The sequence below is a fragment of the Cucumis melo genome, chromosome 11, assembly GCF_025177605.1.
Source record: "Cucumis melo cultivar AY chromosome 11, USDA_Cmelo_AY_1.0, whole genome shotgun sequence".
Classification (NCBI taxonomy): domain Eukaryota; kingdom Viridiplantae; phylum Streptophyta; class Magnoliopsida; order Cucurbitales; family Cucurbitaceae; genus Cucumis; species Cucumis melo.
The window spans coordinates 19,647,572-19,675,093 of record NC_066867.1 but is presented as its reverse complement, the minus strand read 5'-3'; the positions used below and the strand labels follow the sequence as shown (position 1 = coordinate 19,675,093).

General features: G+C 33.8%; 1 protein-coding gene across 7 annotated transcripts; it reads right to left on the bottom strand.

Moving 5' to 3' along the window:
- Positions 1-8,159: 8,159 nt before the first annotated feature.
- LOC103490560 (F-box protein SKIP23) lies at positions 8,160-27,073 on the bottom strand. 7 transcript variants are annotated; one of them, XM_051079513.1, is made up of 3 exons: positions 25,739-27,073; positions 9,003-9,083; positions 8,160-8,339 (listed from the first exon to the last, which is right to left on the bottom strand). In XM_051079513.1, exons 1-2 carry the CDS (start codon positions 26,922-26,924, stop codon positions 9,040-9,042), a joined length of 1,230 nt encoding a protein of 409 aa, XP_050935470.1. In that variant the 5' UTR covers positions 26,925-27,073; the 3' UTR covers positions 8,160-8,339; positions 9,003-9,039. The 7 variants fall into 7 exon arrangements, with proteins under 7 accessions (XP_050935470.1, XP_050935469.1, XP_050935473.1 ...); XM_051079512.1 differs by having other exon boundaries at positions 9,003-9,101; positions 25,739-27,071; XM_051079516.1 differs by lacking the exon at positions 9,003-9,083 and having other exon boundaries at positions 25,739-27,072.
- Between the last annotated feature and the right edge of the window lie 449 nt (positions 27,074-27,522).

The window sequence follows — 27,522 nt, the reverse complement described above, 5'->3', positions numbered from 1 at the left end:
TTTATTTTAGCTCTTGGACTTGGTCTTTATTGGCGCTTGTTGTCTTCAATTTTTTCCTGGATTTCTGGATGACAGTACAATATTTACAGAGTAAACTAGAATTTTTACAAAAGTTTTACTCATTAATTACACTAAAGATGAGAATTTACATTTTCGTTTTTTTTTGCTTATATATATATATATATAATATGTACAGAAAGTAAATATAGTAATTTTAAATAGAAATCTTCTTTCAGAAGACTCTATATTGAACCTATTTTTCTTTTAAAACAGGTTTTTTGATTTGAAGCTCACATAGGCTGTGAGTCAAGAAATGGATTGTCTAGATCATATTTTGGATCTACTTGTTCTTCGTCTTCTTGTATGGAAGAAGATGGTGACTTTGAAGAAGAAGAAGCATTTACTGTTGTTGATAATAATCACTAGAAATCTGCATCGGTTGTGGCCTGTGCGAATGTTGTAAGGACCTTTGATTTGTCATTTAAGAACTCGACATTTTTTCTTTGATCAATGTTTTGTAGATATCCGTTCTCTGCGAACCATTCCTTTATGTGTTTGATGGTGGCATGCTGAAAATTGTATTTTTCCCACTATTTGATTTTTAGATTCTTAGCCAACATCTTGTATTGAGGATATGATGCTGTGTTGTAGCTTCAACAAAATATCCATGAAATTTGAAAGTAGAGGCAAAATATCATTGAATTATGAAAAGAATTCTTTTAAATTGTTCTTGAGAAATAAAAATATGATTCTTGAATGGGAGTTGGTAGAATATCGTCTGTAAGACAAAAATTAGTCCACCATTGAATAAACCATAAGGGAAAATTAATTTTGTAGGCGTTTTGACAAAAAGAAATGAACCATGAGTGGTTTCTATTTGAAAACCAAAATACTCTAAACTAAACTTTGATATAATCTTGGTATGAGAAGGATTGAGGAACAAAAGATTTCGAAAGAGATTTTTCTGTAAAAATTCCTTGATTCCAATGAGTTTGATTGATTGCTTTAAAAATTTTAAATTTCGAATAAGCAATTTTTGAATGATCATTTTTGTCTGGAACATGAGTTATTTCTATAGATTTTTTATCTACTAAAATAAACTCATAAAATTTTCTTGTTTTTCTGAGGTCTTCAGAAAGAAAATTAAAATCATCTAGAAAGATTTTTGAAATTGTCTCTTCTAAAGTGTAACTTTGATATTCGGGTTCTATGATAGGATCATAAACAACGACAGGTTTTTGAAAATAAGATTTGATCTCAAGTCTTGGCACAAACCATTTATCGGGGGTGACAGCCTGAGAATAAGTTGTAGGAGGAGTAGAGGACTCCCTATTGGATGAAGGAGAGGCATGAGGCCTCATTTGAACTCCACCAGAAGGACGGGTAAGATTGGCCGAAGGCCTAGGTGGAGTTGATGACTCCATGGGAGACCCAATCCGTATGCTGGACGATCTTGATCTGGATCGGGTTACTGTGATAAACCCTAAATCCATTGCATATTGATCTGCACTTATAGGTGAGGGTGCAGAATTAGAAAAAGAAGATGACGATTGCCCTTTGAAGAGGTAGAGTTTTTTCTTCCTCTAGTACTTCCCTTTTCCGAACTCATTTTCTTTCGAGAGAGAGTTTTTAGAAAGGAGAGAAATTTTTGGAGTTAGAAACTCCCTTGATAGATAATCAGCTAAAGGATTTTGTTCTCCTTTTATAGGCACAACTTCAAAATCAAAGCAAGACAGTATGGCTTGCCATCTAGCAAAAATTTATTTTGAGACAAGATTTTTTACATCTTTTTCTAATACAAATTTTGAGGCTCTTAAATCAGTTTTGATAATGAATTTTTTATTAATTAATTCTCTTTGAAATTTTTTAACACAAAGAAATATTGCAAGTAATTCCTTTTTAACTATTGAGTAATTTTTTTGTGTATCATTCCAAATTCCTGAATGAAATCAGATTATTGATTCTGTCTTATCTAGACACTGTTTTAGGATTCCTCCATATCCGATATCAGAGGCATCAATTTCAATGATAAAATTTGCTTTTGAATTGATTAAATTGAGGCAAGGGATTGATTTGACTAAAGACTTATTTTTTTGAATAGTTTGGGTATGTTTGTTAGAGCACGGTTTTGGATATTTCTTTGCAAATGGGCCTGATGTTTTGAATAAAATCAGATACATAATTTAGATAGCCCATAAAACTTTGAAGGTGGATTTTATCTAATATTTGATCAGAAAAATTTGAAGCAAACTCAATTGATCTCTAAATGAGCTTAATTTTACCTAGATGGATTGCAAAGCCCAAAAATCTTATTTTTGTTTCAAATAATTTGACTTTTGGTAGAGAGACTACCAAACCATTTCTTTTTATAATATCTATAAAAATATTGATGTGCTTAAAATGTTTTTCTATGCTTGGAGAAAAAAACTAAAACTTCATCAATATAAACAATTGTAAAATCTTGAAAATTATTAAAAATATCATTCATAATTTTTTGAAATTCTGATGGTGCATTTTTTTTAACCCAAAAGACATTATATTCCATACGTATTGTCCGAACAGAAGATTTAAAGTCGTTTTATATTTATCTTTTTCAGAAATTTGAATTTGCCAAAATCCAGATTTCATATCAAATTTTGAAAATATTTTTGCATTCGCAATTCTTTTGAGTAAATCTTGTTTATTAGGAATTGGATATCTAATCCATTCCAAAACTTTGTTTAAAGGTTTATAGTTGATTACTAACTTTGGAACTCCACGCTCCTTTTTGGCAGCGTTGTTAACATAAAAGGTGGCACATGACCATGAACTTTTTGAAGGTCTTATTAGATAAAAATCTAATAAGTCTTGAATTTCTTGCCTGTAATGTGTTAATAAGTCTGAATTCATTTGAATCGGTCTAGCCTTTGTTGGGATATCCGATTCTTTAAATTCATTTGTATATGGAAGATTAACTATGTGTTTTTTCTTTCCCAAAATGCATTTAGTAAATTGGAACAAATTTCTTTTTCAATTTTTAATTGAATTTCTTTTATTCTATTTTGTATTGAAAATTCTTTCAAATTTTCTTCAATTCTTTTGTAATCAATTTCTTCTTTTAGAAAACTAATTTGTTTTTGTTTTATTTTTATTTGCTCACTTTTCAAAATATTAATTTCTAAAAGTTTATGAGGTAAAATTGGAGTGATAAATTCAAAAATCAATTCTTCTCCAACTTTCTTTGTTACTAAACCTTTTTCTGTTATAGTTGAAGGATATAATTGAGTAATAAAAAGTTTTCTAAGAATTAATTCTTGACGAAGATCTTTAACTTAAAGAAAAGAAGTTTTGAAACAATATTCTTTATTACAAACATGTACTTTTGAAAGTTTAAATTTGATATTTAATCTTTTTCCATTTGCTCCGGTAAGAACCTCAGTGGTTTTTTCAAAATATTTTGTAAGAACTAAACCTTCTTGAACACAATTTTGATCAGCACCTGAGTCTATTAATGCCTTTAAAGTAATTTTGAAATCTTCGATTTTTAATGTAATTAGACAATACCATTTTTGAAAACTTATTCTTGAAATTAAATTGTTTTCAAAATTTAAATTACTTAAAAAATCTTTTCCTACATCTAAATCTCTTAAATTATCATTTTTTTCATTTGAAAATCTTCTTTTTTAATTTCTAAAATTTCATACTTATGTTGAGAAATTTCTCTTTTTAAGCAATTGATTTCAAATTTTAAATCATCAATAGAAACTGGTGTTTCTTCTTTTGGAGCTTTTAAAATTTCAGAATTTTTTTTCAGGAATTGTTTACCTTTTTGGAAATGGTTTTGAAGATAACTCATTTGTTAGAGAGTTTGTAAGTGTTTATAAAATATTTCTTTTTAATTCTTCATTTGAAACATGGTTAATAGTTTGAAATAATAATCCTGTTCGGAAGTTAAAACATTTATTTCATTTCGAACACATTTGCATGGGTCTTTGATACAACCACATGCTCTTGGCCCTTCATCTGAGGAGGATTGGCTTGAAACTTCTGAATCGGTTTCATCTACAATTTTCTGCAAATTAAAGTCAGAAATATCGGATGAATTTGAAGAATATTCTTCTTCATTTATCTCATGGATTCCTCTTTAGGGACATTTGTTGGCATAATGTCCTTCTTTTCTGCATTTGTAGCAAAAAAATCTTTTTATTTGATTTGCCTCCTTTTTTAGTTTCCTTTTTCTGTTTTTCAACGGGTTTTTTGTAATTTGAATATTTGTGATATCTCTTGGGGGTATAAGGTTTGCTGTACCTTCGAGATTTTCTATAATATGTGGGTTTCAGTTTTTTGGACGAACTTTTCTTGAAGATGAACCTGGTTCTTTGACTTTCTCATATCCATATTGAGAACAAAAAGTCTTCATTTCTTTCTTATGAAGATTTGAATGCTTTTGAACTTTGGTTTGAATTTTTATCTCGTTGCTGATATCTAAACCACACTCTATAATTTTAGAGGTTAATTAAGCATAAGTAAGGTTCTCCCAAGGTATTTTCTTAGGGTATGCTTTGTTATGAGAGTTGTAGACACATTCTGCCATAAAGCTAGGAAGTCCATCAATGAACATTTCTTTCCAGTGTCTAGCATTGCAGTCTTTGAAGATATAAATGCTTAGTAAGAACATATCCTTATACCATCTAAAATTTCCCATAGATGAGCACTTTAGATTTTTAAATTATTTTTCTTTGATTTTCTACATCAGTGTCACTTCCTACGTCGAAGTGGAGGTTAATTGCATAGAGAAGAGTTTCTACAGCGTTCTCTACTTCTTCTTCTACCTCTTGAGTTGTTGAAGTTCCTTCTTCAACTTTAATTATTCTTCTAACCTTTGTCTTATGTCTTTTTATTGCTTCTTTTTGTTCAGTAGTTAGGGCATGATCCCACCATAATTTGAGACTTCCACTAAATCCATTAATTAGAAGCATGACGGCTTCTCTTTTTTAATGACCATTAGATTTGTAGGTTATGACACAAGTCAACATATTATTTAATATGTCATAGATTTGAAATTCTGGAGTTCCATCAAGGTTCCAAACATATATAGATTCTCCATTGAACTCAATATTTATTCAATATCTCTGTCCTTGCTCAAATCATTCTCCTGGAAATGAAGGTCGACGATAGAAATTAATTTGATCACTCTTATTGATAATACCTTCCAAAATTTATTTTATTGATTTATTTTTCTTCTTCATTGACAGATAGATTTTCAAAATCTTCTACGAATTGGGCAACATGTTCTTCATTAATGACATTGATCGAACTTTCACCCTTTAAGCTATCCAGGCATTTGTTAATCTCATCTAGAAGTTTTTGTTTATGGGTTTTTATTTTTACCTTTTCCAAAGATTGGAAGAGACTAGGAATTTCTTCTGGAGAAGGAGGATTGATGATTTCCTCTAATTTAAAAACTTGGGTTTCAATTGAAGAAAGCATTCTGTTGGAATAGTTATTTTGAACTTAAATACTTTTTATTTCCTTATTTGTAGGGGCTTTATGCTCTTCTAATTCTTTGATATTTGAAAGGGTTTTGCAATAACATTCTCGTTATAAAAACTTTTGAAACCAACATCTTCTATTGGTGAAAAATCAGCTTTGATTTCACCTCTTTGAGTTTTCCATGATCCTTTTTCTTTGATAGTACAAAGATGGTTAAATTCTTTTGTTTGGTTAAACCATCTAAAAAATGCAATATGTTCTTGAAGTATTTCAAGGGTTTTGAAATACTCTTCTCTGAACAGCTTCCTTTCTATTTTAGAGTAGTTTTTGAAAAAAGCAATTCTTTCAATACGATTTTCTTTAGACATAAATTCCTTTTGAAGGGATTCTTTATCAAGCTCAAACTTTGATTATGAAATAATTACATTTAATTGAGAACTAGTATCCATTTCTGTTTGAGTTGGAGAGTTTGGAAGGTTTTCTTCATAAATAATATTTGGTATTCCTTGATCTATTTTGATAGAACTAATTTTGAGATTAGGAGTCGACTCACTTCTACTAGAAGTACTTGGTCTTGAACTCATGAAGTCTGTAGAATTCATGTTCCAGACGAATCACATATATTTGTGAGTTTCTCTCTCTTTATCTAATTTCAACAATTCGAGTTACTCCAATATATTGTTCTAAGTTAATTCCATATGAGCTAGCAGGGAAACTTAATGGACTTATAGATCATGGGCCCCAATGATCAGAGATGAAATGACTAAACTCTTTTAGACTGAGCTAATCAACATTCGTTAACTAACGGGTCATTCCACTAAAGTCTTATAGTTGCACTTCCTTCACAATAGATATATTTGTATCCATCTGATATAGTCATGATCAATAATTTAATCCTTCACAAGTTATTCGTAATCTTTGTAAGATCAAAATATCATTTTACCCCTGATACTACATCTTGCTCCTTAAGTCTCACTGATCCACTGTTGAATAATTGGTTTTAAAGTCTAACCCACTATTGAATAATTGGTTTCAAAGTCAAACCTATAAACTGAATCCCTCTCAGGAAAGTGAGAGGCTGAGGCCCCTTGTTCAAGACTTAGATTCAGTCCTTAAGAGAACAACCTATCTACTAATGCTAAAGCGGGTAGGAGTGAATTTCGTTTTGCACCTATATCCCTAGCTATCCACCTGATCTTACCCCTGAAATGGGAGGTTTATTGGGTCAATGTTGATGAGCTGCCCTTACCTATGCAGATCTTAGAATAATTCTGTTTGAATAGAAGTTCATAGTTAGCTCATGATTGAGATTAAGTTACTTGGGTCAATCAATAATCGAAATAGTTAATTTTATCTAGTTAACGATGTTATCGCTTAAAAGTGACTATTTCATGGTTCTAGTCTTATGTAAACTCTTTACATAGAATGCCCTCACTTCCATGTCTCTACATGAATAATTCGGATCACATCATTTGTACTTAACTACAAAGCGGGTCATATCCATAATGTCCCCAGAATAAGGCACCCAACCTTATTCATACACTATAGACCGTTTGTGCTTATACTCGAACTTGATCCACATTTATGTCTCTACATAAAGTTTAAGTCTATATTAGATAGCCTCGGGACCTTAGTTTATTGGATTCAAGATTATAGTATTTTATTTTTATTAATAAGTCCTCAATAACCACTTTATCGAATATAATATAATTTTAAACTACAAACTACGAGTTTTAGGACATAAATTCCAACATTATCTTGTGGAGAGATACATGTAGAATGTTTAGGCGGTCACATCCTTCCTTAGTCACATGAAATGGTTTCGGATGGCGTAATAGTAAACCCTAGATTGGAGGATCGCACTACTACAAATATGGGTTTTAACGACGCAAGTTTTGCGTCATAAAGACTTTCAACGACACAATTTTCGCGTCATTGAAGCCACTATGAAGAAAGACTATTTAACGACACTTTGAAAAATATGTCATTAAATATGCTTAGATGACACCAAAATTGTGTCATTAATACCTTTACCTTGACGCAATAAATATGTCACCGTTATCTATAACTCGACACCAATATATTGTCATCAATACCTTTATATTGACGAAAATCATGTGTCACCGTTATCTATACCTTGACACTCATATATTGTCATTAATACTCTTAAATTGACGTTTTAAATGTGTCACCGTTATCTATTACTCGACACAAATTTATTGTCATTAATAACCTTATATTGACGTTTTAAATATGTCACCGTTATCTATACCTTGACACAAATATATTATCATTAATACCCTTATATTGACACTTTAAATGTGTCACCGTAATCTGTCACTCGACACAAATATATTGTAATTAATACTATTACATTGACAATTTAAATGTGTCACCGTTATCTATCACTCGACACCAATATGTTGCCATTAATACTCTTATAACGACGTTTTAAGTGTGTCACCTTTCAATATAACTCGACACTAATATATTGTCGTTGTAAATATTTCGTTACACAAAATTGTTGTCAAGAAATGTGCTTTAACAATACTATTTCTGTTTAATAAAAGCTTATATGTCGACACATGTTTGGTGCTGTTATTCTTCATTTTCACAACACATATTTTTCTATCATATAATTCTTCTTTCAAAAAAATTAAATACTAAATTTCAGCATTACCTACATATGTTTAGAAAGATATTTATATTGATAATAAAAAATATAACTTACATTATCGATAAAGATTTTACGATAATACAAAAGATAAGTTTACTGTAATATTACATGTATGTGTGACTTAAGCTAATCAAACTGACGCATAAATGAGAACTTGATCGATACCATAGTCCATGGATTCTTCAACTACCTGCAAATTTGAAGAAAATGAACCTTAGCCAACATTCATTACAGAAAATGCATAAGCATAAGCATAAACATAAGCATAAGCATAAGCATAAACATAAGCATAAGCATAAGCATGTCAAAAAATCACCTTCTTAATAAGCAGACCAATAAAATTTTCAAAATAAGCGTCCAAAGTTCATACAACCAATGTTTTTAATAAAAGACCCATAAGGAATGCAAAAGATTAAAAAAAAACACCGACTATATAAGCATAAGCATAAGCATAGTATATAAATGTTGCAAATGTAAGTTTTGATTCAATCTTTACAGGCCAAGCAATGTTCTAGTTTGCATCAAATTGAAACTTAGCATAAACTTACCCTTAGCCCCTCTCCTCCAAAGCAAATACAAAACAACATGATTCCTATAACATATGTATAAGCGGATTGAACAAAATAGCTTTTCAATGACTACCATAATTGCAGAATAGTTAACACAACAAAGTATCAAGTTCCTAAATACGTGTCAACATGATTCCTAAAACATACGTCTAAGCGGATCGCACAAAATAGATTTTCAATGGCTACCACTGCAGGATAGTCAAAGCAATATTCCTAAATACATGTTAACATGATTCCTAAAATAAAATAGTTAAGTTATGTTACAAAACATAAAGCACGCTTACCTCTTTCTTTTACTAAATCTCCACCCCCATATCTTGATTACTTGCCACATAGGCTTTTTCTTTCTTGCAAGTTCGGAAGCCCTAATAATGAATAGCAAACTACGTAATTTATACAATTATTGTTTCATATGCAATATATTAACTCATTATTTGATTCCTAACGGAGTTCATAATAAAATAAGTTAACATCATTTTCAAAGTTATTCCAAGAACAAAAGTTGCAACCATTGTTATGAACAAACAACAAACAATGTAACAAATAACAAACACTTTAAAATTTTACATACTCCAAAAATCCAAATAATATATAAAATCCAGTTGTAAAATAAGTAAGTTTCAAAACTTTCTTATCATGAAGATTGGAAAGTGTTGCTACCAAAGATCTCTTGTTGTTCCTCTTCTATCAAATTCAACCCAAAAAATCGAGTAGACAATATATTGATCTAAATAATCATTGTTTTTTTCCTGGGAACCATAAAACAAAAAAACATCATCATTGACATTCAACACATAAGCAAATCTTTAATGGCTTAAATTGAGAAGTCCTAGTTTTGTATCTTATCCTCTTATAGTTTTTAATTTAGTCTATCACTATTCGTAAATGTTAAAATTAGATGATAATAAAACTTACATAGCATGATACTTCATAGATTGACAGAAGTTTGAAAAAGCAAAAAAAGTCATCTAAGTGAGGAAAAATGAAATTTTTTTACTAATTGAAAAATGTAATATACTATTTGCAAGCCAAGAACCATAAAATTCATAAATGAACATCATTCCTTTCCGTCTCAAATTTTTATATCCATATGGCAAAAACCAAATGATTTTTTCATACATTTTGCAATTATTGGAAATAATATACAGATAATATATATATATATATATATATATGTGTGTGTGTGTGTGTCCAAGTAAGTTAAAATAAATGGAAAAGGGAAATTGATAAAAGAGAAGAGAAAGAGGACAAGGGAAATTAAGTTCAATCGGTGCAAAAGTTTACTTTGATTTCTCTCTTTTTCTTCAAAATTTCAGAGGGAGCTTGATGGAGAACCTAAGGAAGAAGTGATGGAAAAAACACTAGAGGCATGCTGCAGCGGAAGAAATAGATCATGTTTTACTCTATATGCATCTAAACGATTTAAAAGTCAACAATTACATGCTATGCGATGTCCCTAAGCGAGGAGCCTAAAAGGTAAATGAAGAACTTACCTTTTTTATAGTTCTAAGCTTCCTCTTTGAATTCTTTTCCTTCTCAGCCTGAATATCACGAACAAGGACAACCACCAAGCTGACCTACTATGCTTAGGACCAAGAACGGAGTTGTGGGACTCGATTTTGTGAAGTGAAATATAGAGAGAAATAGGAAGCGTATCGTTTTGGTGTTCTTTTCCAGAGAAAACATCATCCTTTTCTCATTTGGTAATGAGAAGTTTTATATGAAATATACATGCAATTTGCATGTAAATTATTTCATATATAATCCACACCTAATCAAATCATTAACTCTTTAATGAAATTAGTGGCCTTTAATTCATAATCGGCTACCACATCGCCAACTAACATTTTAAATTAAGAAATTAGTCAAAGGGGTATTTTGGTCATTTGACCAACTTAAGTCAAAGTCAAACTTTGACTTGACTTTTCTTAGTCAAAAGTCAACCTTTTGACTTTTTACTAATTTTTCGTCTTGACTAATTCTAACCTCCCGAGTATGAATCCGTATTCATTTTTCTAAAATTCAAATCATTTTTTAATATAAATCCGAAAGTTTAAAGTTAAAAGTCAACATGTTGACTTTTACAACTTTGACCGTTTCTAAACTTTTCAAGCTTTTAAATATGAATCTATATTCATATTTATTTAAGTCATATTTAAACACAAAACTTAAAGTTTATTTCTACCGACTTATGTCTTATATATTTGTCAGTTTCTCTCTTATCTTTATTCGAACAATTCGAATTACTTCAACATACTTGTTCTTAGTTGAATTCATATGAACTAGTAGGGGAACCTAATGGACCTATAGATCATGGGCTCCAACGATTCGAGATTAACTGGTTAATCAACATTCGTTAACTGGTTAATCAACATTCGTTAACTAAAGAGTCATTCCACTAAAGACTCTTAGTTGCACTCCCCTCACTATAGATATATTTCTGTCCACCTGATATAACCATGATGAGTAAGTTGATCCTTCACAGGTTGTTCGTAATCTTGGCTGGATTAAAATACCGTTTTACCCTCAAGATTACATCTTGCTCCTTAAAACTCACTGATCCACTATTGAACAATTTGTTTAAGATCCAACGTACAAACCAGAATCCTTCTCGGGCCAATGAGAAGGTGGGGCCCCTTGTTCAAGACTTGGATTCTGTTCTTAAGGGAAAAACCTATCTACTATCCCAGAAGTGGGTAGGAGTGAGTTCTATCTTGCACCCTATGTCTCTAGCTATCCATTCGGTCTTACCCCTAAAATGGGAGGCTTATTAGGCCAGCGATGTTGAGTTGCCCTCATCTATGTAGATCTAAGGATATTACCGAACGAACAAAAGTTCATAGTTAGGTCAGGATTAAGATCAAGTTACCTAGGTCATCATAAATGAAATAGTCAGTTTATAGTTTACGGTGTTATAACTAAAAGTGACTACTTCGTAGTTCTAGTCTTATGCAAACCATTTACATAGGATGTCCCCACTCTCATGTCTCTACATGAACGATTCAGGATTACATCGTTTGTACTAACTACGGAGCAGGCCGCATCCCTTTTATCCAAAATAAGGCGCCCAACCTTATTCATACACTATAGATTATTTGAGCTATTAACTTGAACTTAATCCATGTTTATGTCTATACATAAAGTTCAAGTGTATTTGACAAACTCAGTAAAATAGCCTTGAGACCTTAATTTATTGGTTTTAAGATTATAGCATTCAATAATAAATTTTATTGAATCAAATAACAAAGTACGAGTTTTAGGACACAAATTCCAACAAGAAGAAAAAGGGAAAGGGCTATGAATTGAGGTTGAACGAGATGAAGAAAAATTTGAAAAAAGAGGTAGCCATGGTAGAAGCTTGGTGTACACAAACCATCACTTTTTTTAAGTCGGTCTAAGCTATATAAGAGGAATTAAAATGTGAGATTTAATTTATTTGAAATTCAATCCATTTTCTAACAATTTTCATGAAGGAAGCTTGAGCACATTCTAATGTTAAATGGATGATATTTGAAGCAAAAAACACATCACAAATGTTTTTGCATGAATCCAAGAAGCCTTTGGTTTTTCGAGTATCCTAGAGTGTACAGATGGAATTAGAAGCTCTATTTAGTACAATTGGAAAGCTTATATAATGTGATATAATTTTCATGAAGAACTCATGAGCCGATTATGACTAGAAATATGTTACATTTAGGAGGAAAGTAGGGGGTTGTAGAAAATGGGATTTTGGAGTAGCCATGTTTCGAGAGAAGTTTGGACACATCTAGTGAGAATCTCATTTTTCACTTCTTCAAGTAAGTTATAAAGGCTTCCAAAATAAAGAATTTAATAGAATTATATTAGTTTTGGTCACGTACTGAGAATATTATGAGTGTTTGAAGTTAGGGTGTTGAATTTAGAAATTTCTGGGAAAAGTAAGAATCATGATTTTATTTGTTAAGTCTAGAATTCATGAGCACATTGATTTGTGCGTCATCTTAAGTTATTATAGAAAGAAAAGATTGTTTATGGTTATAATACTCGATTTTGGTTTATTTAATAGGCCAAGAGGAAATAAGCCAAGTTTACGGGTTAAGCAACTAGCTCAAGGCTGTGAGTGACACTTTGATTTAAAAAACTATTTATTAAGCATGATTTCAAGCTACAAGAGCAATAGCTTGTGAATGAATAAATAGATTTTTGATATAGTTTCCAAGCATGATTTATAAGTTATTGTTTGAAGTATTTAAGTTTACTGATTTCTATTGAGTTTGCAAGGCATGAATGTTTAAGTATTTACAAACTTATGATTTAAGGAAAGCATTGTTTTAAGCTGATTTCTAAAATCCATGTTATGTTTAGAAGTATGTTTATGATTATGATGATTGAAAGAAAATGCATGTTTTAAGTTTTCAAATATGTTTTAATCATAGGGCCGAATATTGAAAGAATGCGCCTTATCACTTTACAATCCGAATTACAACTTTACACATGCGCCTTATCACCTTACCGCCTGGCCACATGCTTGTTATCGGACTTGAGACTATGGTTGTGGAGTCGACGCTTGTATGGAGTCAATCCCACTCAATTGTTCCTATAGCTTGATCTAATGTGTCATTGGTTCAAGATCATTGCATACAAAATGCTCCTTATGAATCTCTTCATTATTTGTTTAGACATGATCATTGCATGCAAATGGTTCTCATGTCTCTATTCATCACATACCTCTAAGTCCTCGTCATGTACAAGTTTTCCTATTGTTTGCTCAAGTATAAGCGAAACAATAGGTTTATCTAGGTGATCCAGAGTCGAACAAAGGGGATTGATATCAAAACTTAATTATAGGGTTCACCAGATGCTTAGGCAATACAAAAGAATAAACTATACAGTATAAAAGAGTGGAAGTTTAAACTATCTACTTATCTACATTAGAGAATCTGTAAAGGACAATTAAGATGGACTCGAAATGGAGTTGTGAACTAACCTGCATAAAAGAAGAGGTGAAGGAAAGTTTATGCATTACTAGGCGATTAAGCAATCAAACATCCTTGATGCGATATAACTTAGTTAACATGCTTGTGATTAAGGCGAGCTCCTCTCGGAGTCTTTAAACGCCACACTGCTCACCTCTCGGAATCCAAATGCCAAGTTGCGTTAAGGAAGTTATATCTAGAACATTTCACTTACAAGACTTACAGAGCTTCGCATTTAAGGGTGACAACCTCTTGGTGCCAAATACCTACACTTGTTCTCCTTTCGGGATACAAATGATGGAAGTTATCTAGCCAAGGTGGAGTTTGTCTCCAAACTCCTCCTTTCGCACGTTAGTCATATCCTTGCTACTTGCCCTCTCGGGTAGTTGGCGATATACACTAGCCAAGTGATGAAAATAACTCAGCTAACGCAATAAGAAATATAAGCTAACCTTCTTATCGAAAACTTATCATAAGACTTGAACTACAAATAACACAAAGATGGATGAACAGTAAAGAGATGGAAGATTGAAACTAGTATAAATATGCAATGTATTAAAGAATGTAGGTCTTAGGCCACTGTACAATATGGGTGAATACAATACAAAGAAATATACAAAACTGGAAAGAATAGAAATGCTAATACAAGTTAGGGGACAATAGAAATGAGATCTTCACTGTAAGTTCAAGCTCCCACTTGTTGACTAACCGAAAAAGATGAATAAAGACTTTACAAATGGTGGAAAGCCTACTCCTTCCCACAACTCTTTAAGGTCTGGCCATTCAGGTTGTGACATAGGTCCATTCAGACTCGGCCCAGATACTTTTCTTAATGATGATGGAGTCCTTTATATATGCAGATTTAGGCAGTAAATCTAATCTTCTGAACTTCTATGTTAAGTCATATCAACTTAAACTACCATTTTTCTCTTCTAGCGAACCTTTTCTCGCCTACTGATTTAGCCTCCTTACCTAGTCTTCACGCAAATTCCTCTATGGTTCGCTAGCTTCTTCTTTTGTTCTTAATCCTACATTTAAACAGTAAAAACAGGGTGAAACAAGCATGAAAGCTTATGTAAAGTGTATTTCCAAATATTTATGAATTTATAACATAAGCTATGCGTTTTGACACATTTCTTATGTATTTTGGTTTCATTATTCTCTCAGACTATAATAACTTGTATTTTTATAAATTATCATCGTACCATGCACCCAAATCCAAGCTCAACATGAAATCCGACGGTCAACTCAAGATAGATAGTCCCTCGAGACGTTAACCTTATCTTCTCGAGAAGCTCAACTCTTCCTCACCTTCTCATTCTCGAGAAACTAAATTCTTTTTTTCGCCTTTTTCTTCCTCGCCTTCTCATTCTCGCGACAAGCTACTTCTTTTCTAACTTCGCTTTGTGTTACTTCACAGAACGCCTAACTCTCCTTGGGATAGAACTCTTCCGTCGCGACACTCTTCCTCCATCGCCTTCTTTCAAACACGACTTCCTTCCTTCCTTTGAACCTTATCTTTAGAATAATCATTCCTTTCATTTTAGAAGGATCATCCCACTCCTCGACACCTCTCTTCTCCAACAGAGCTCTCCTTATTTCGGATTTGGGTCTCACACTAACGCAAAGTTCCAACTTGGACTCAGGAGATTTTTACAACTCAACACAGCAAAAAACACTTTAACAACCAACTTAATTTAATCACTTAGCCTTCAACACTTGAACTCTTTAGTTACTAGACGATAAGAAGAACAGAGATACTAACACAACAGAGCAGAAAATATAGAAAACACAACTCTACTTCTTTATTATTTGATCCAATACTTTATGTTAGTTTATGGAAAAATTAGTAATGGAAAGTTTACCAAAAATATATTTTCCTTTTTTCTTTTGCCCTTGTGTATTCTATTTAATCTCCCTCATTGTACTTTTGTAATTCATTAGAAAATAATATGAACTATATATCGTGGTTTTTCTCTCGATACTCGGGTTTCCACATAAATCAGTTTATGTATTTATCTCTACTTTCAATATGGTATCAGAGCGGGACATTGAACACACCTTAGAAATCCTAGATGTGAGACTCGTACCTAAGTTCAGAGGTTAAACTTTGGTTAAGTAAGTAGGTGTTTTGAGTGAAAGGTTTGATAAAAGTTAACAATAGGCGATGAAGCAAGACAATGCAATAAAAAGTTGGCAATTGAGTTAGTTCGAGAAAAGGGTATGCAACAAGACTTTGGTCTTAGTAAGCGATTAAGGTTCTTCATGAGTTGAAAGACTAGCGAGAAGAAGTGGGAAATTTCCTAAAGATGCTTAATAGGACACGTGTAGAAGATTAAGCTAATCATTATCAAGTTAAACATGAAGTTACATGTGTACCACTATGAGTAGGAGCTGGCGTGATAACAAGAGTTTTAGCAGACTAATCTATTTTAAGACTAATATAAATAGGGATTGAAATCAGATGGTTTAGAAGTCTGTTGGTGAAATTCTAAAAGAATTTAGCCAAGTACTGAAGTTGTTGTATAAGGGCTACGCGAGAAGAAGAAAAAGAGAAGCAAGTGGAGTCTGAGTTTCTAAATTTGTGAGTGTTTTCTTTCAAAGTGCTTATATGATAAAAGCTCTCTTCAAAAATTATGTTGATTTGATATATGATATCAATCCAAGTGTTACCAAGGAGATTTTGAATAAAAGCGCATGTTATGTTTAAGGAATGATTTATGTATTCAAATGATTTATGAAATGGTATTCAAACCATTAGTTTTCTTCCTATCAATGAGCTAACTATTATGTGCACATAAAGAGTAAAGGCAGTCATGTATAAAAGATGTGCATGGTGAAATGAGGTGGGCATATTGCGCTTCGGCCTGAGCAACAAAAAACGAATCAAGATATTCTCGGATGTCGATGATGAGAAGGTCATCACAGTAGTCTAAACGCGAGATGATGAGTCTTTACGTAGAGAATGTTTAGGTTCTTGGCGAAGGAAATGATGGTTGACTAATGGGTGTTCTATGAAATGTATGTTTATGTGATTTGATATGAATAATGATGTCCACGAAAGGTATTTAGCAAAAAGGATTTCTTAAACCTCCATAAGTCTTTTGACTTATGTTTTAAAGTTTTACCTTCCAGGTGTTGGGCATTAAGGCAAAAGTAGGAAAGGGTATGAAGCTTGCTAGGCAAGAAGAGCAGCTAGACGATCAACTTTAAAGTTAAAGTGTTGTCCTATGCATTCTTGTAAAGTGTTGTAATCGCATAACTTAAATAATAAAAGTTTGAGTTTGACTTCTATTTGTGTTAAGTTTATATATTGCCCAAGGTTTGCTTTTTTTAAGTTACAAGTTAAGTCAAGGAAAAACTACTAGGCGATTAAGCAAAGCTTAAGGACCTTAAGTTGAGTTTCTTTGGCGTTTAACACGTCTGAGATTCTCAAAGTTATACCACGTCTCGCATGGCGAGATGGGTTGCTTGCGGGTGGGGTGCGACATTAGAAAACACAACCAATGATGGATATCGAACATAGGAGACAGCCACCAGCTTTAGTGTCATCGTTTCCATCGTCGTCGATGCTTGAATCAGTGGTGCCATGGATGAATGGTTCCGCCGCCTTTAGAAAACGCCAAAAAATGCATTCCCGTCATTCTGCAGTCATCCGCAACACCAAACGTGCCTCCGTCGAAGCTGCACGTGCTTGTCCTTCCTCCTCGATGGTGTTGACCATCCCATCTATGCAACCCTTTTCTTCATTCGCGACCTATATTACTCCCCACGCCCCGATTTGTGTACTGCCAACTAATTCCGACCGACAACCACCGCAGCTACCGTCAAATTTGTATCCCTACCACCCACTAACCTAAGTTATCATCCCCGATGTTAGAATCCTCAATTCACTCAACATTTGAGGTTGGTGAATCTTCAATACATTCCAACCCTAACGTGCAAGCTTTCTCAGGAATAGTTCAACAACAACTAGAAGAGCTATGACAACAAATTGCAGCAATTGAGGTCACCTTAAGGACGACATCCAATACTCTCGGGAGATAGGCTTGCGGAAGACGCACTGCTTGAACGATGGCAGATCAGCAAGTGCTCAGACGGAGAAGAGTATGGTGCGGACGGAGGTTCGCCAAAGAAGAGCGGCTTGCGTAACACTCGAATGGCTCGAACGAAATAGACAGGCTTCGCAATGGAGATCAAGATGGGGATGGAGGAAATGTTGACGTTTCAACTACACGGTGACACACGAATAGAGAGACGGAGATGACGAGCGGCAAAGGAGGTGGTGCGCCTTGGAGAGGTGTTGATGGTGAACGAAAGATAGGCGGTGACTAGGGTTTGGTGAGGGAGAAAGTTGAGGATTTGAAGAGCTGATTCCTTCATACTTCTAATAATGATACGGAGATGGAAACCTCAGTCGATTCCTTCCACGACCCTGTTCCTATCCGGTAATTGTTTTCTCTATTATCTTCGATTCTTCACCTTGAACCATATATATTCAAGAAATCCAAAAGGTAATGTTTTTTGATGCTGTGCAACTTCAGTTTTGGGCACAACTTCAGTTTTGGGCATTTTTTCTCATTTCTTAAAAAGCATAGCAAAAACGATCTTTTAACTTTTTTTTCTCTTAAAAAATCCAATATGTTTTGTGTTTGGTCACTGTATTTGTGAATGGCACACATTGGGTTTTCCCAATAACGTAAATTTGGCCACCTATTTCAAACTTGGTACCAGATTGGGTGACTAATATTTTTATCAAATATTCAAATATACCAATAAAAAGTTAGGAACCATCATGGCAATATGAAATAGTTAAGTGGTGTGTGTGTGTGTGTATATATATATATATATATATACACATCTTTGGATCGAGGTTTAAATTGTCACTTCATCACAGTTGACGTTAAGAAAAAGATCAACTGATTTATATTCAAAAAGTATAGAACTAAAATTGAATAAGTACGAGCTAAAATGAAGATTCGAAGGAGGATCTGATTTATATTGAAGCTTAATTTTATTTTTCTTAATGAATCTTGCAACAGCAATATGCTAAAAGGAGGATCTGATTCATGTAGTTCTCAATTTTCATAAAGAAGATGGAAAGTAATTGCTCAGGATGTTTCTTTGTTTGTGTTAAAATGTTAAGTTGGGTCGTGGTTGTCTTATTATAGTTTTGGATATGATGAGAGTGTTAAGAGAGCGTCAACTTAGTTGAAAGGCTCAAGTGCACTTCCTGATATCTAGGTTTAAGCGATCGTTATTTTACAATAGCGTACCTTGAGCATTAGTGTCATTTCATTACATCAATAAAGAGACTCCTTCTTTCTAAGAAAAAAAAGTTATTACTACAAAATTTTTGAGTTCAAATTGGGAAGGACCAGTGTGAGTAATTAATGATCACCGGGGAAATTTGTGTTATTTGGTGTACTTTCCTTTACTGTCATTACAGTTGTAGTGTGGTGTGGGACTCATTATTCTTCTTATTTTTCTTCTTTTATGACTTGTTCATTTAGGTTTGTAACTATATGTTTCAGGTTAATGGTGGCAACCGTAATTGATATTTATATGAGCATCGTAGCTATTACAGTACGTAAAAGTTTCATTTTCTTATAATAATTTCCATTTAATGAAATTTTGGTTTTCATACATTTAGTTGTATCCTCTTCATGTCGTGAATGGAGGTTGTATATTGCTCAACCACTTGGGTGCACTTGACTTTATGTGAAGTTTACGGTTAGGAAGTAGGTTAAGGAAAGAAGTGATATCATAGGTATATCAATGAGAAGAATTGTCTCTATTGGTATGAGGTGTTTTGGGTGATATCAAAAACAAAGTCATTAGAGTTAGTTCAAAGTGGACAATATCATACCATTGTAAAAATATGTAGAGGTCCGTCGTTGTCCTTATCATTTACAAGTTCGCTTGCTACATATTGACAATCATTGCTCTTTTCACACGTTTATCTTTCATCCTTCTCACAACAATTATGAATCAAAGCTACCCCCAACTCCACCATGTTCTTCCATCTCTCTTATTGCTTCTGTTTCCACATTTCAGTATAGAATTGTAATTTGATCGACCAATTAGATGGGAAACCGATCATACAAGTCTTTGATTTCGAGATATAAATGATTTATGCTTTATAAAGTTTTTCACTCTTATTTAAGAACATATGCATATACTAGGATTTTGCTTATTGTTTAAGATCTTGATGTAAATTTTATAGAAAACTCATGAAAATTTGTTGGTTTAATTATGTTTTTCTTGTAATCAGTTTCTACTCATCTTATTGTTGAATGCTAGAAGGATAAGCTAGATATCTACTTTAGAATCACCTACATAATAGATGATTTCTTTTTATAATTTATCAGACATGGATTTCTTACAAGGAAGCAAACTGGATTACTTCAACAATTTGAATAGTTTTTCTTGTGTGTTTCAGTGGGTAATTACTTCTTGTCCTTGTCTAGCTCGCCTTCCATTTTAAACCATGTTTGACAAAATGATATTTTAATATGAATAATTCTAGTGAATTCCTCTAAATTGAATTTGCTATTTCTTGTTCGGGTTTGGTTGATATATGTAGATGCTTGACACTCCCTATTTCAATTATGTATGTTTAATTAGTTAAAATATGTTTACTTATTTGATGTTCATGTGTTGACGATTTCATGTTGAGCAGTGGAGAGACTTCACAATTGTTATAAGATATATAGATTACTTCTCTTATAGTCAATTGATTTTGAGATGAAACTTTATCTTGCAGACACTCCTATTGAATTCAACTATAAACTAGGAAACTCTAATGATCAAGTTCTAGTTGATAAAGAACAATATCAATGTCTTATGGGTAAATTAATTTACTTATCTCATACTCGTCCTGATATTTCATTTGTTGTGAGTGTTGTCAACTAGTTTATGCAAACTCCCTATAAAGGATCACATGAAAGCTGTAAACAGAATTTTGAGATACTTGAAGACAACACCTAGTAAAGGGTTAATGTTCAAAAAGAACGACAAGAAGACCATTGATGCATATACTAACTCAAACTAGACAAGATCTGTTGTTGACAGGAAGTCTACCTCAAGGTACATGGGACAATCTTGTAACTTGGAAGTGTAAGAAGTAAAGTGTTATGGCCAGAAGCAGCACTGAGGCCAAATACAGAGCCATGAGTTTAGGAATATGTAAAGAAATTTGGCTCCAAAAAGTGCAGTCTGATTTTCATCGGGAATTTGAGACTCCATTGAAGCTCTTTTGTGATAATAAAGCAGCTATTAGTACTGCTAACAACCCAGCTCAACATATAGAACTAAACATTGAGATTGATCAGCATTTCATCAAAGAAAGACTTGATAATGGGAGCATATGCATTCTATACATTCCTTCGAGCCAACAGGTTGCTGATGTTCTCGCCAAGGGGCTTCTCAGACCAAACTTTGCCTTTTGTGTTAGCAAGTTGGGCCTTATTGATATTTACGTACCAACTTAATGGGGAATGTTAGTTTATGGAAAAATTAATTATGGTTTACCAACGATATTTTGTCCATTTTTCTTTTGCCCTAGTGTATTCTATTTAATCTCCCTCGTTGTGCCTTTGTAATTCATTGGAAAATAATAAGAACAATATATCGTGGTTTTTCTCCTTGTACTCGAGTTTCCACGTAAATCGGCGCGTCTTTGTCTCTACTTTCAATAGTTTACAATAACAATTCTTTTTCTCGCAAGGCACAAAAGTAAAACCTAAGCTCTAAGCTCCAAGCCCCCCACCTTCCTTCATCTATTGGGATGCTACTCTTCGAGTTAAGGTGTTTAGGAGTATAAAAACCTCTTTCTTGTCCTTTTCCTTGATCGCCTAGCAACCCATCTCAAAGATAAGACTCATCCCACACATAAAAGTGGGATGCATCCCTCTCTAAACATAATAACTTTAAATCATCCGAAGATGGATAACTTGATCAACTTTCCCACGTCACAATCCATCTTACCTTTCCTTACTTGGCATCAACGCCTCAACACCTAAGGCAGAGAAACTTAAACACGTAAGTCAAATACTTAGTGAGTGAAGATTTTAGAAAACCTTTTTGGGAATACAAGTAAAGCACAAATTCATTTTCATTTCTCAAAATGCATCTTCCAATGCCTCATTTCTTAAATCACAGAAATCTCACATTAGTTCTTTTTATTCCTTTCCATCAAGAACATGAATCCTCCCCTGGCCAAGCTTACTTGCGATGCACTCTCGCCAGTATCTTGTGATTACGCTACTGTGATATTCACTCCATCCACAGTATCTGGGAAGTTTCTTGATTCATTTCTTGTTGTACCGGCCGCCCACACGAAGACACTCACATTATGAGCACACCACATAACTACTACTCAGTTGATATGAATAAAACTAATGGTTTGCACGCATTCATCATAATCAATACATAGAAAGCAATAGTTTTCTCTTTTCAAGCAACAACAACAATAATAATAACACATAGAGATAGATAACATGTTATGCACAACTCAAACTCAGAAAGAATTTATTAAGAAAACATTAAAACGTTTAGTTTATAAATCATCTACGCAGGAGTGCTTAGTTTAAGAAAGTCACTCATGCAAGAGTGTTTAATTTAAGGTCACTCACGTAAATGTTTGATCCTCTTCTTCCCCAATCGCCTCTCCTCGCCAAGTACTCCCTCAGCAAAAACTCAACTCCTTGCACTCTCAACAAAAACTTCCAAATAACAGCACTTCTCTTAAGGTCTTCACCACTATTTATACTAATCCTTTGAACCGGTTACCTTCTTTACCCGTCAGTTCCAAATTACAACTTTACACGTGTCACCTTACCGCCTTTCCGCACCATGCAACCAAATCCAAGTTCGACACGTAAACCAACGATCAACTCAAGATTAGACATTCCCTCGAGACACAAACCTTATCTTCTCGAGAAGCTAAGCTCTTCCTTGTCTTCTCTTTCTCGAAAAACTAAACTCTTTTTCCCGCCTTCTCTTTCTTGCGACAAACCATAACCGTCTACTTTTTTCTGACTTCGCTTCGTGTTGCTTCACCAGATCACCCAACTCTTCTTGCGATAGAACTCCTTCACCTCGACAACTCTCCCTCTATTGCCTTCTCTCAATGCAACTTCCTTCCTTCTCTTTAAACTTTATCTTTAGAATAACCATTTCTTTCATTTTAGAAGGATCATTCCACTCCTCGCACCTCTTTTCTTCAACAGGACTCCCTTTTTTCTGGACCTTACATTTAGCTACGAAGAATTAGAACCCTCTCCCTCTCAGGGCATCATAATTTCTTCTCCACTTTCTTCTAAAAGAATAAGAATTTGATTTCTCATATATGATCCTGAAAGAGTCCAAACGAAGCATCTACTTAAAAAAGCAGGAGATATTTTGATAACAACAAAGTTTGTCCTATTTTCCCCCATGCCACTGAAATGAAATGGTGCAAAATCTCTTTAGAACTTAAGGACACAATTGTTCAGGTAAGATCATAAAAAGATGCCAAAACTCCATTATTAACCAGCCAAACGATCATTATATTTCAAGAGAGGAGGTGATTTCTACATCTCTTCTGGTAAAACATTTCAACGCTGATAGAATTTTCTAAGAAAGCATAACTCAACTAGTTAAAAGATTATATTCTTAACTGAAAGATTAAAGGTTAAATCCTCCAGTTACGTATTGAACTCAAACACTGATAACTCTCTTACTATTTAGTTCTCATAAAACAAATTGGTCGATGGGGTTTCTAAAATGAGGTTTTCTTAAACCTTGTATTTTACATGTATTCTCAATGTGCTTGAACTCTAACACCCAATTCAACCAGTAAGGTTTTGCCCCACAATATTAGCTTTTTAATTTAAAAAAAGCAATTCCAGTCTTTATATCTTGAAAAAAGCTCATGGAAAGGAAATTTTTGCCTAACACCTGTGATATTATCTTTCTTTGTTAAAAGGTTCAAGAAAGCCAGTCGATCGTTTAGAGACATAAACTAAGATTTTACTTAAGAAGGTGGATGTGATATGGTTAGGTCAACTAAAAAAAACTTTGTTGTCATTTAATTGTGGGTGGCATTGAACACGAAGTGTTAGACGATGGAACTAGCCTCATTAGCCGAGTGGTTTTGGAGATTTCAAAAGGATGAGCAAAGAGCATATCAATGAGGGTGCTTTCATAATCAAGAGGAAAATAGAAGGTCCAGTTCAGGCTGGGAAGTATAATCTAATCAAAAGCTATTTACCAGCCCCAAGAGGCAGCCTGTTAACTATGTGCCATGGTTTTTGAGTAACACCTAGTATTCATTTGGAAAACTCTTGACCTCAGTTTGGGCCTTGAGACAATCGCGGAAATAGAAAAGGGAAAGGGATAGATTTAGATTTAAGAAGGCACTTAGAGGTGGAAGAGTATACGTGTACCCTAGAAGGCACATACAGGTGGAAGAGTGTACGTGTACCCTTAAACCGAAATGGCTGACAGCCAAGAAATTTGTTGAGACGAAGGAAAGACTTGTTTACCACGTATGGAACAACAAAGAGAGTCTAGAATCCTTCCTTTAATAGCCTTTAGCACAAGGAATCAGATTAATAGATGAAGTCAATGGAAGCCTTACAGAAAGGTCATCAGGAAATAATCAACCAGATAGTAAAACGTGCTAGATTGATAATAGTGGCAATAGGATGTGCTATACAAAATCAATGGACGTATTCTTGACATGAAAAATAATCAACCCACTATCCAAACATTGAAATCAAGCCCCAATTAGCATTCTTTGGGCAAAACTATTTTGAGGACCAAGATAATGTTCTCTAAGAAAGTCCTTGGAATTTTTTTTTTTTTTTTTTTTTTTTTTTTTTTTTTTGGTCGTTTTCAACCACATTGCAATTGCCCCTGAAAGAGTGAGGAGATCTTTATTGCGGCTGTTGTGGAGTATTTGATTAGAAAGAAATAGAAGATTACTTTTGGGATTTGTACAAAGATATAAAGAAATCAGAACAGAACGGTATACTTGTTTTCTTTTTCCTTCTTTGATAGAAAACCTATATATTCTCATTAGAGAATGAAATACAGAAACATCTCCAAATGGGCTTCGAGAAAACACGCCAATTTTGAGAAATCAAAGGGGGGAATAAGTACAGAGCTCCATTTCTTTCAGACCAAACTTTCCCAAAGCAACTCTTAACAATGTTAGTTCAAAGTAAAGGTTTCTTTCTGAAGTAGACACCATCAAGGAGAAAGAACATGTCTTGAATTGAATCTAGTTAGGAAAAACAAAGCAAACACCAAAGGTGTTGAGAAGATTCCACAACATTCCATCACAAACTGTCCATCAATGAATAAGTGCCTATAAATTTAGAAATCATGCAAGGAACACAGAAGCATTAGTAAACAGAAGCATCCAGAAAACCACTTTGACCATCTTATAGAACTTAGCTTAAGGAATGACCCCCTTGATCCAATACATAATTGAAGGGCGCATTTCCCATTTCCCACCCAGCCCCCTCCTCCATCTACACCAATTGGAGGACCTATAGACATGTAATTCAAATATATAATTTAGTCATATTATTTCTTTTGACATCCATTTCAATTGAGTTAATCATTCACTTCTCATGGTAAAGGGGAAATTCTGGTCATTCCTCATTTTTCCTTTCTGTTTTTCTTCATCAACGAATTTTTCACTCATACAAAAGTTCACCAAACGTCCTAGATATTCAAAGCGAAAATCAGCTGAGTGGTCATATTGGTCAATATATCGAGATACTCTTCAAAGCCAAGCTGCCAGATTAGTATTGAGTACAACAAATTGTGGGGTATGAGGATTTAAACCTCTAACCTCAAGGGAAGTGTACAAGGTCAATTGCTTTTGAGCTATGCTTATGTTGACCAAACTAGCAGCTTAATCACTCACTGGAAATCATTATGCAAGATGCAAAGATGCAAAGATGCAATGTCTAAGTAGGAAAGGGGAAAGAAAAATACATTTATTAAGCAAAATACAAACAAAAAGTCGCAATGAACGAAATGAGACAGTACAGAAAAACGCAACAAACCTTTAGAATGAATACTGCTTCCTCGTGATGTTGATGTGATCCAACTTGGCGGTGGCCAGAACAACCTTGAATACACAGGAGAATCAGATAAAGGTGATATGGTTCCAAACTCCAAGTCAAATATAGCAATGTCACTACCCTTAAACACATCATCTTCATCCACATTTGGGCCGAGGAAACCATCAGTAAAGAATATGCAATTTCCTTTACAACCAGATACCCCTGAAGCGGATGCAGAAAACGAGCAATTTTCACCCAAGAATAGCATTGTGTTACCCAAGTCACAGACCACAGTCCATTTCTTACTTCCATTACGGTGCAGCTTAAATACCTTAAACCCAACTGTTTTTTCCTGTAGAACACCTTCAGGAGGTTCACCATCCAAACCAAAGCCCTCTTCAGAGTCTACTGTTAAATACATATCAACCAACAATAATTCTCCGTTGCATTCCATCAAAATCTTCTTATCGCCACCGAATACAGGTTCAGCAATCAAAGTCACCTTATGTTGAGATTCCACCACGAAGGTGGCCCCAGAATTATCAACAGCATAAAACTCCCCGTTAAACAATATGACATCATCATAAGGTAATGCAGTGTGATGAATCGTACTCCACTGCCCATCCTCCGATTTAAACATAGCCAATTTTCCAGAAACATGAATAGTAACTAAAACGAATTGACTACCATCATAATTCAAACACTTGTAAGCGATCTTCTCCCTATACAAATCGCCAGCATCACCAGGGCGATGACGCACAGGCCAAAAATTAAGGTAGTGCAGCACATACTCCTGACAAAGCTCTAAAACCGGAAAATTCAACAAGTTTAGTACCTTGGGGAAATTTTTAGGCAAGGGCTTGAAGTAAGATTTAGAGAGGGGGTTTGATATTTTAATCATTCCGTAGGCATCTTCTTCGACCTTGATCAACCAGCCGTCTGAGTGATCCATGGGAGACCCAACACGGAAAACGGAGCGCTTGGTGAGATTGAAACCCCAAGTGGGATCAGATATGCCGTGATTTGGAAGAAATGGGAATCGAACAGGTAATGTATGGCGCTTAGGGGAGACAACAGATCTCCACGAGGAACAGACCGATCGAAAACGCATGGTGTCGAAAGGATTTTGGAGACGTTGGGAAATGAGGTAGAGGAGATCCTTGGGGAGATGAGACCATTCAGCCATGGATGATTTGATAAGTTTGGAAACTCAGATACCAAAATTACCAATTGAAGAAGAAGAAGGCTTTAGTTACGGTGGCGAAGCCCAATTTATAGCTTTTTGCCTGCGGATGACAATTTTGGGAGTTTTTCTCAACCCCAAACTATTGAATTGATCAAAATACAAGCAACGTACCATCCGCAAAAAATAATGGTTAAAAAGGGAAATTTTTGACGAAAACAGTTGCAACGTAGAGTAAAATACTTATATCAATTATATTGATAGATAATAATACAAGTTTATTCATATTTATTATTTATAAAATCCAAAATTTTGTTATATATTTAAATATTTTAATTTATTTTATTATATTTAAAGACTTCTCATTCGCAAAGGTATATTAATTTGTTATTAATTTATTTTATAGTCTCATGTATCATTTTTAATTAAGATATTTTCAAATATAACAAAATAAATTAAAGAGATTATTTCAAAAATAGAACAAACCATATAAAACAATTTTGAAAAGGGAAAAAGCTCAGAACGTAAAATAACAAAAATACCCTCAATTAATACATCACACACAGGTGAAAAAATGATTTTCTACCAAGTTTAAACGATC

Bases quoted from the DNA above. Each gene is read 5' to 3' on its own strand.
- LOC103490560 (XM_051079512.1), bottom strand. From the start codon at position 26,924: ATGGCTGAATGGTCTCATCTCCCCAAGGATCTCCTCTACCTCATTTCC. The intron at 9,102-25,738 runs GTTTGTTGCGTT...TAAATTACGTAG, and splicing joins AAGCAGTATTCATTCTAAAG to TTTGCTATTCATTATTAGGG.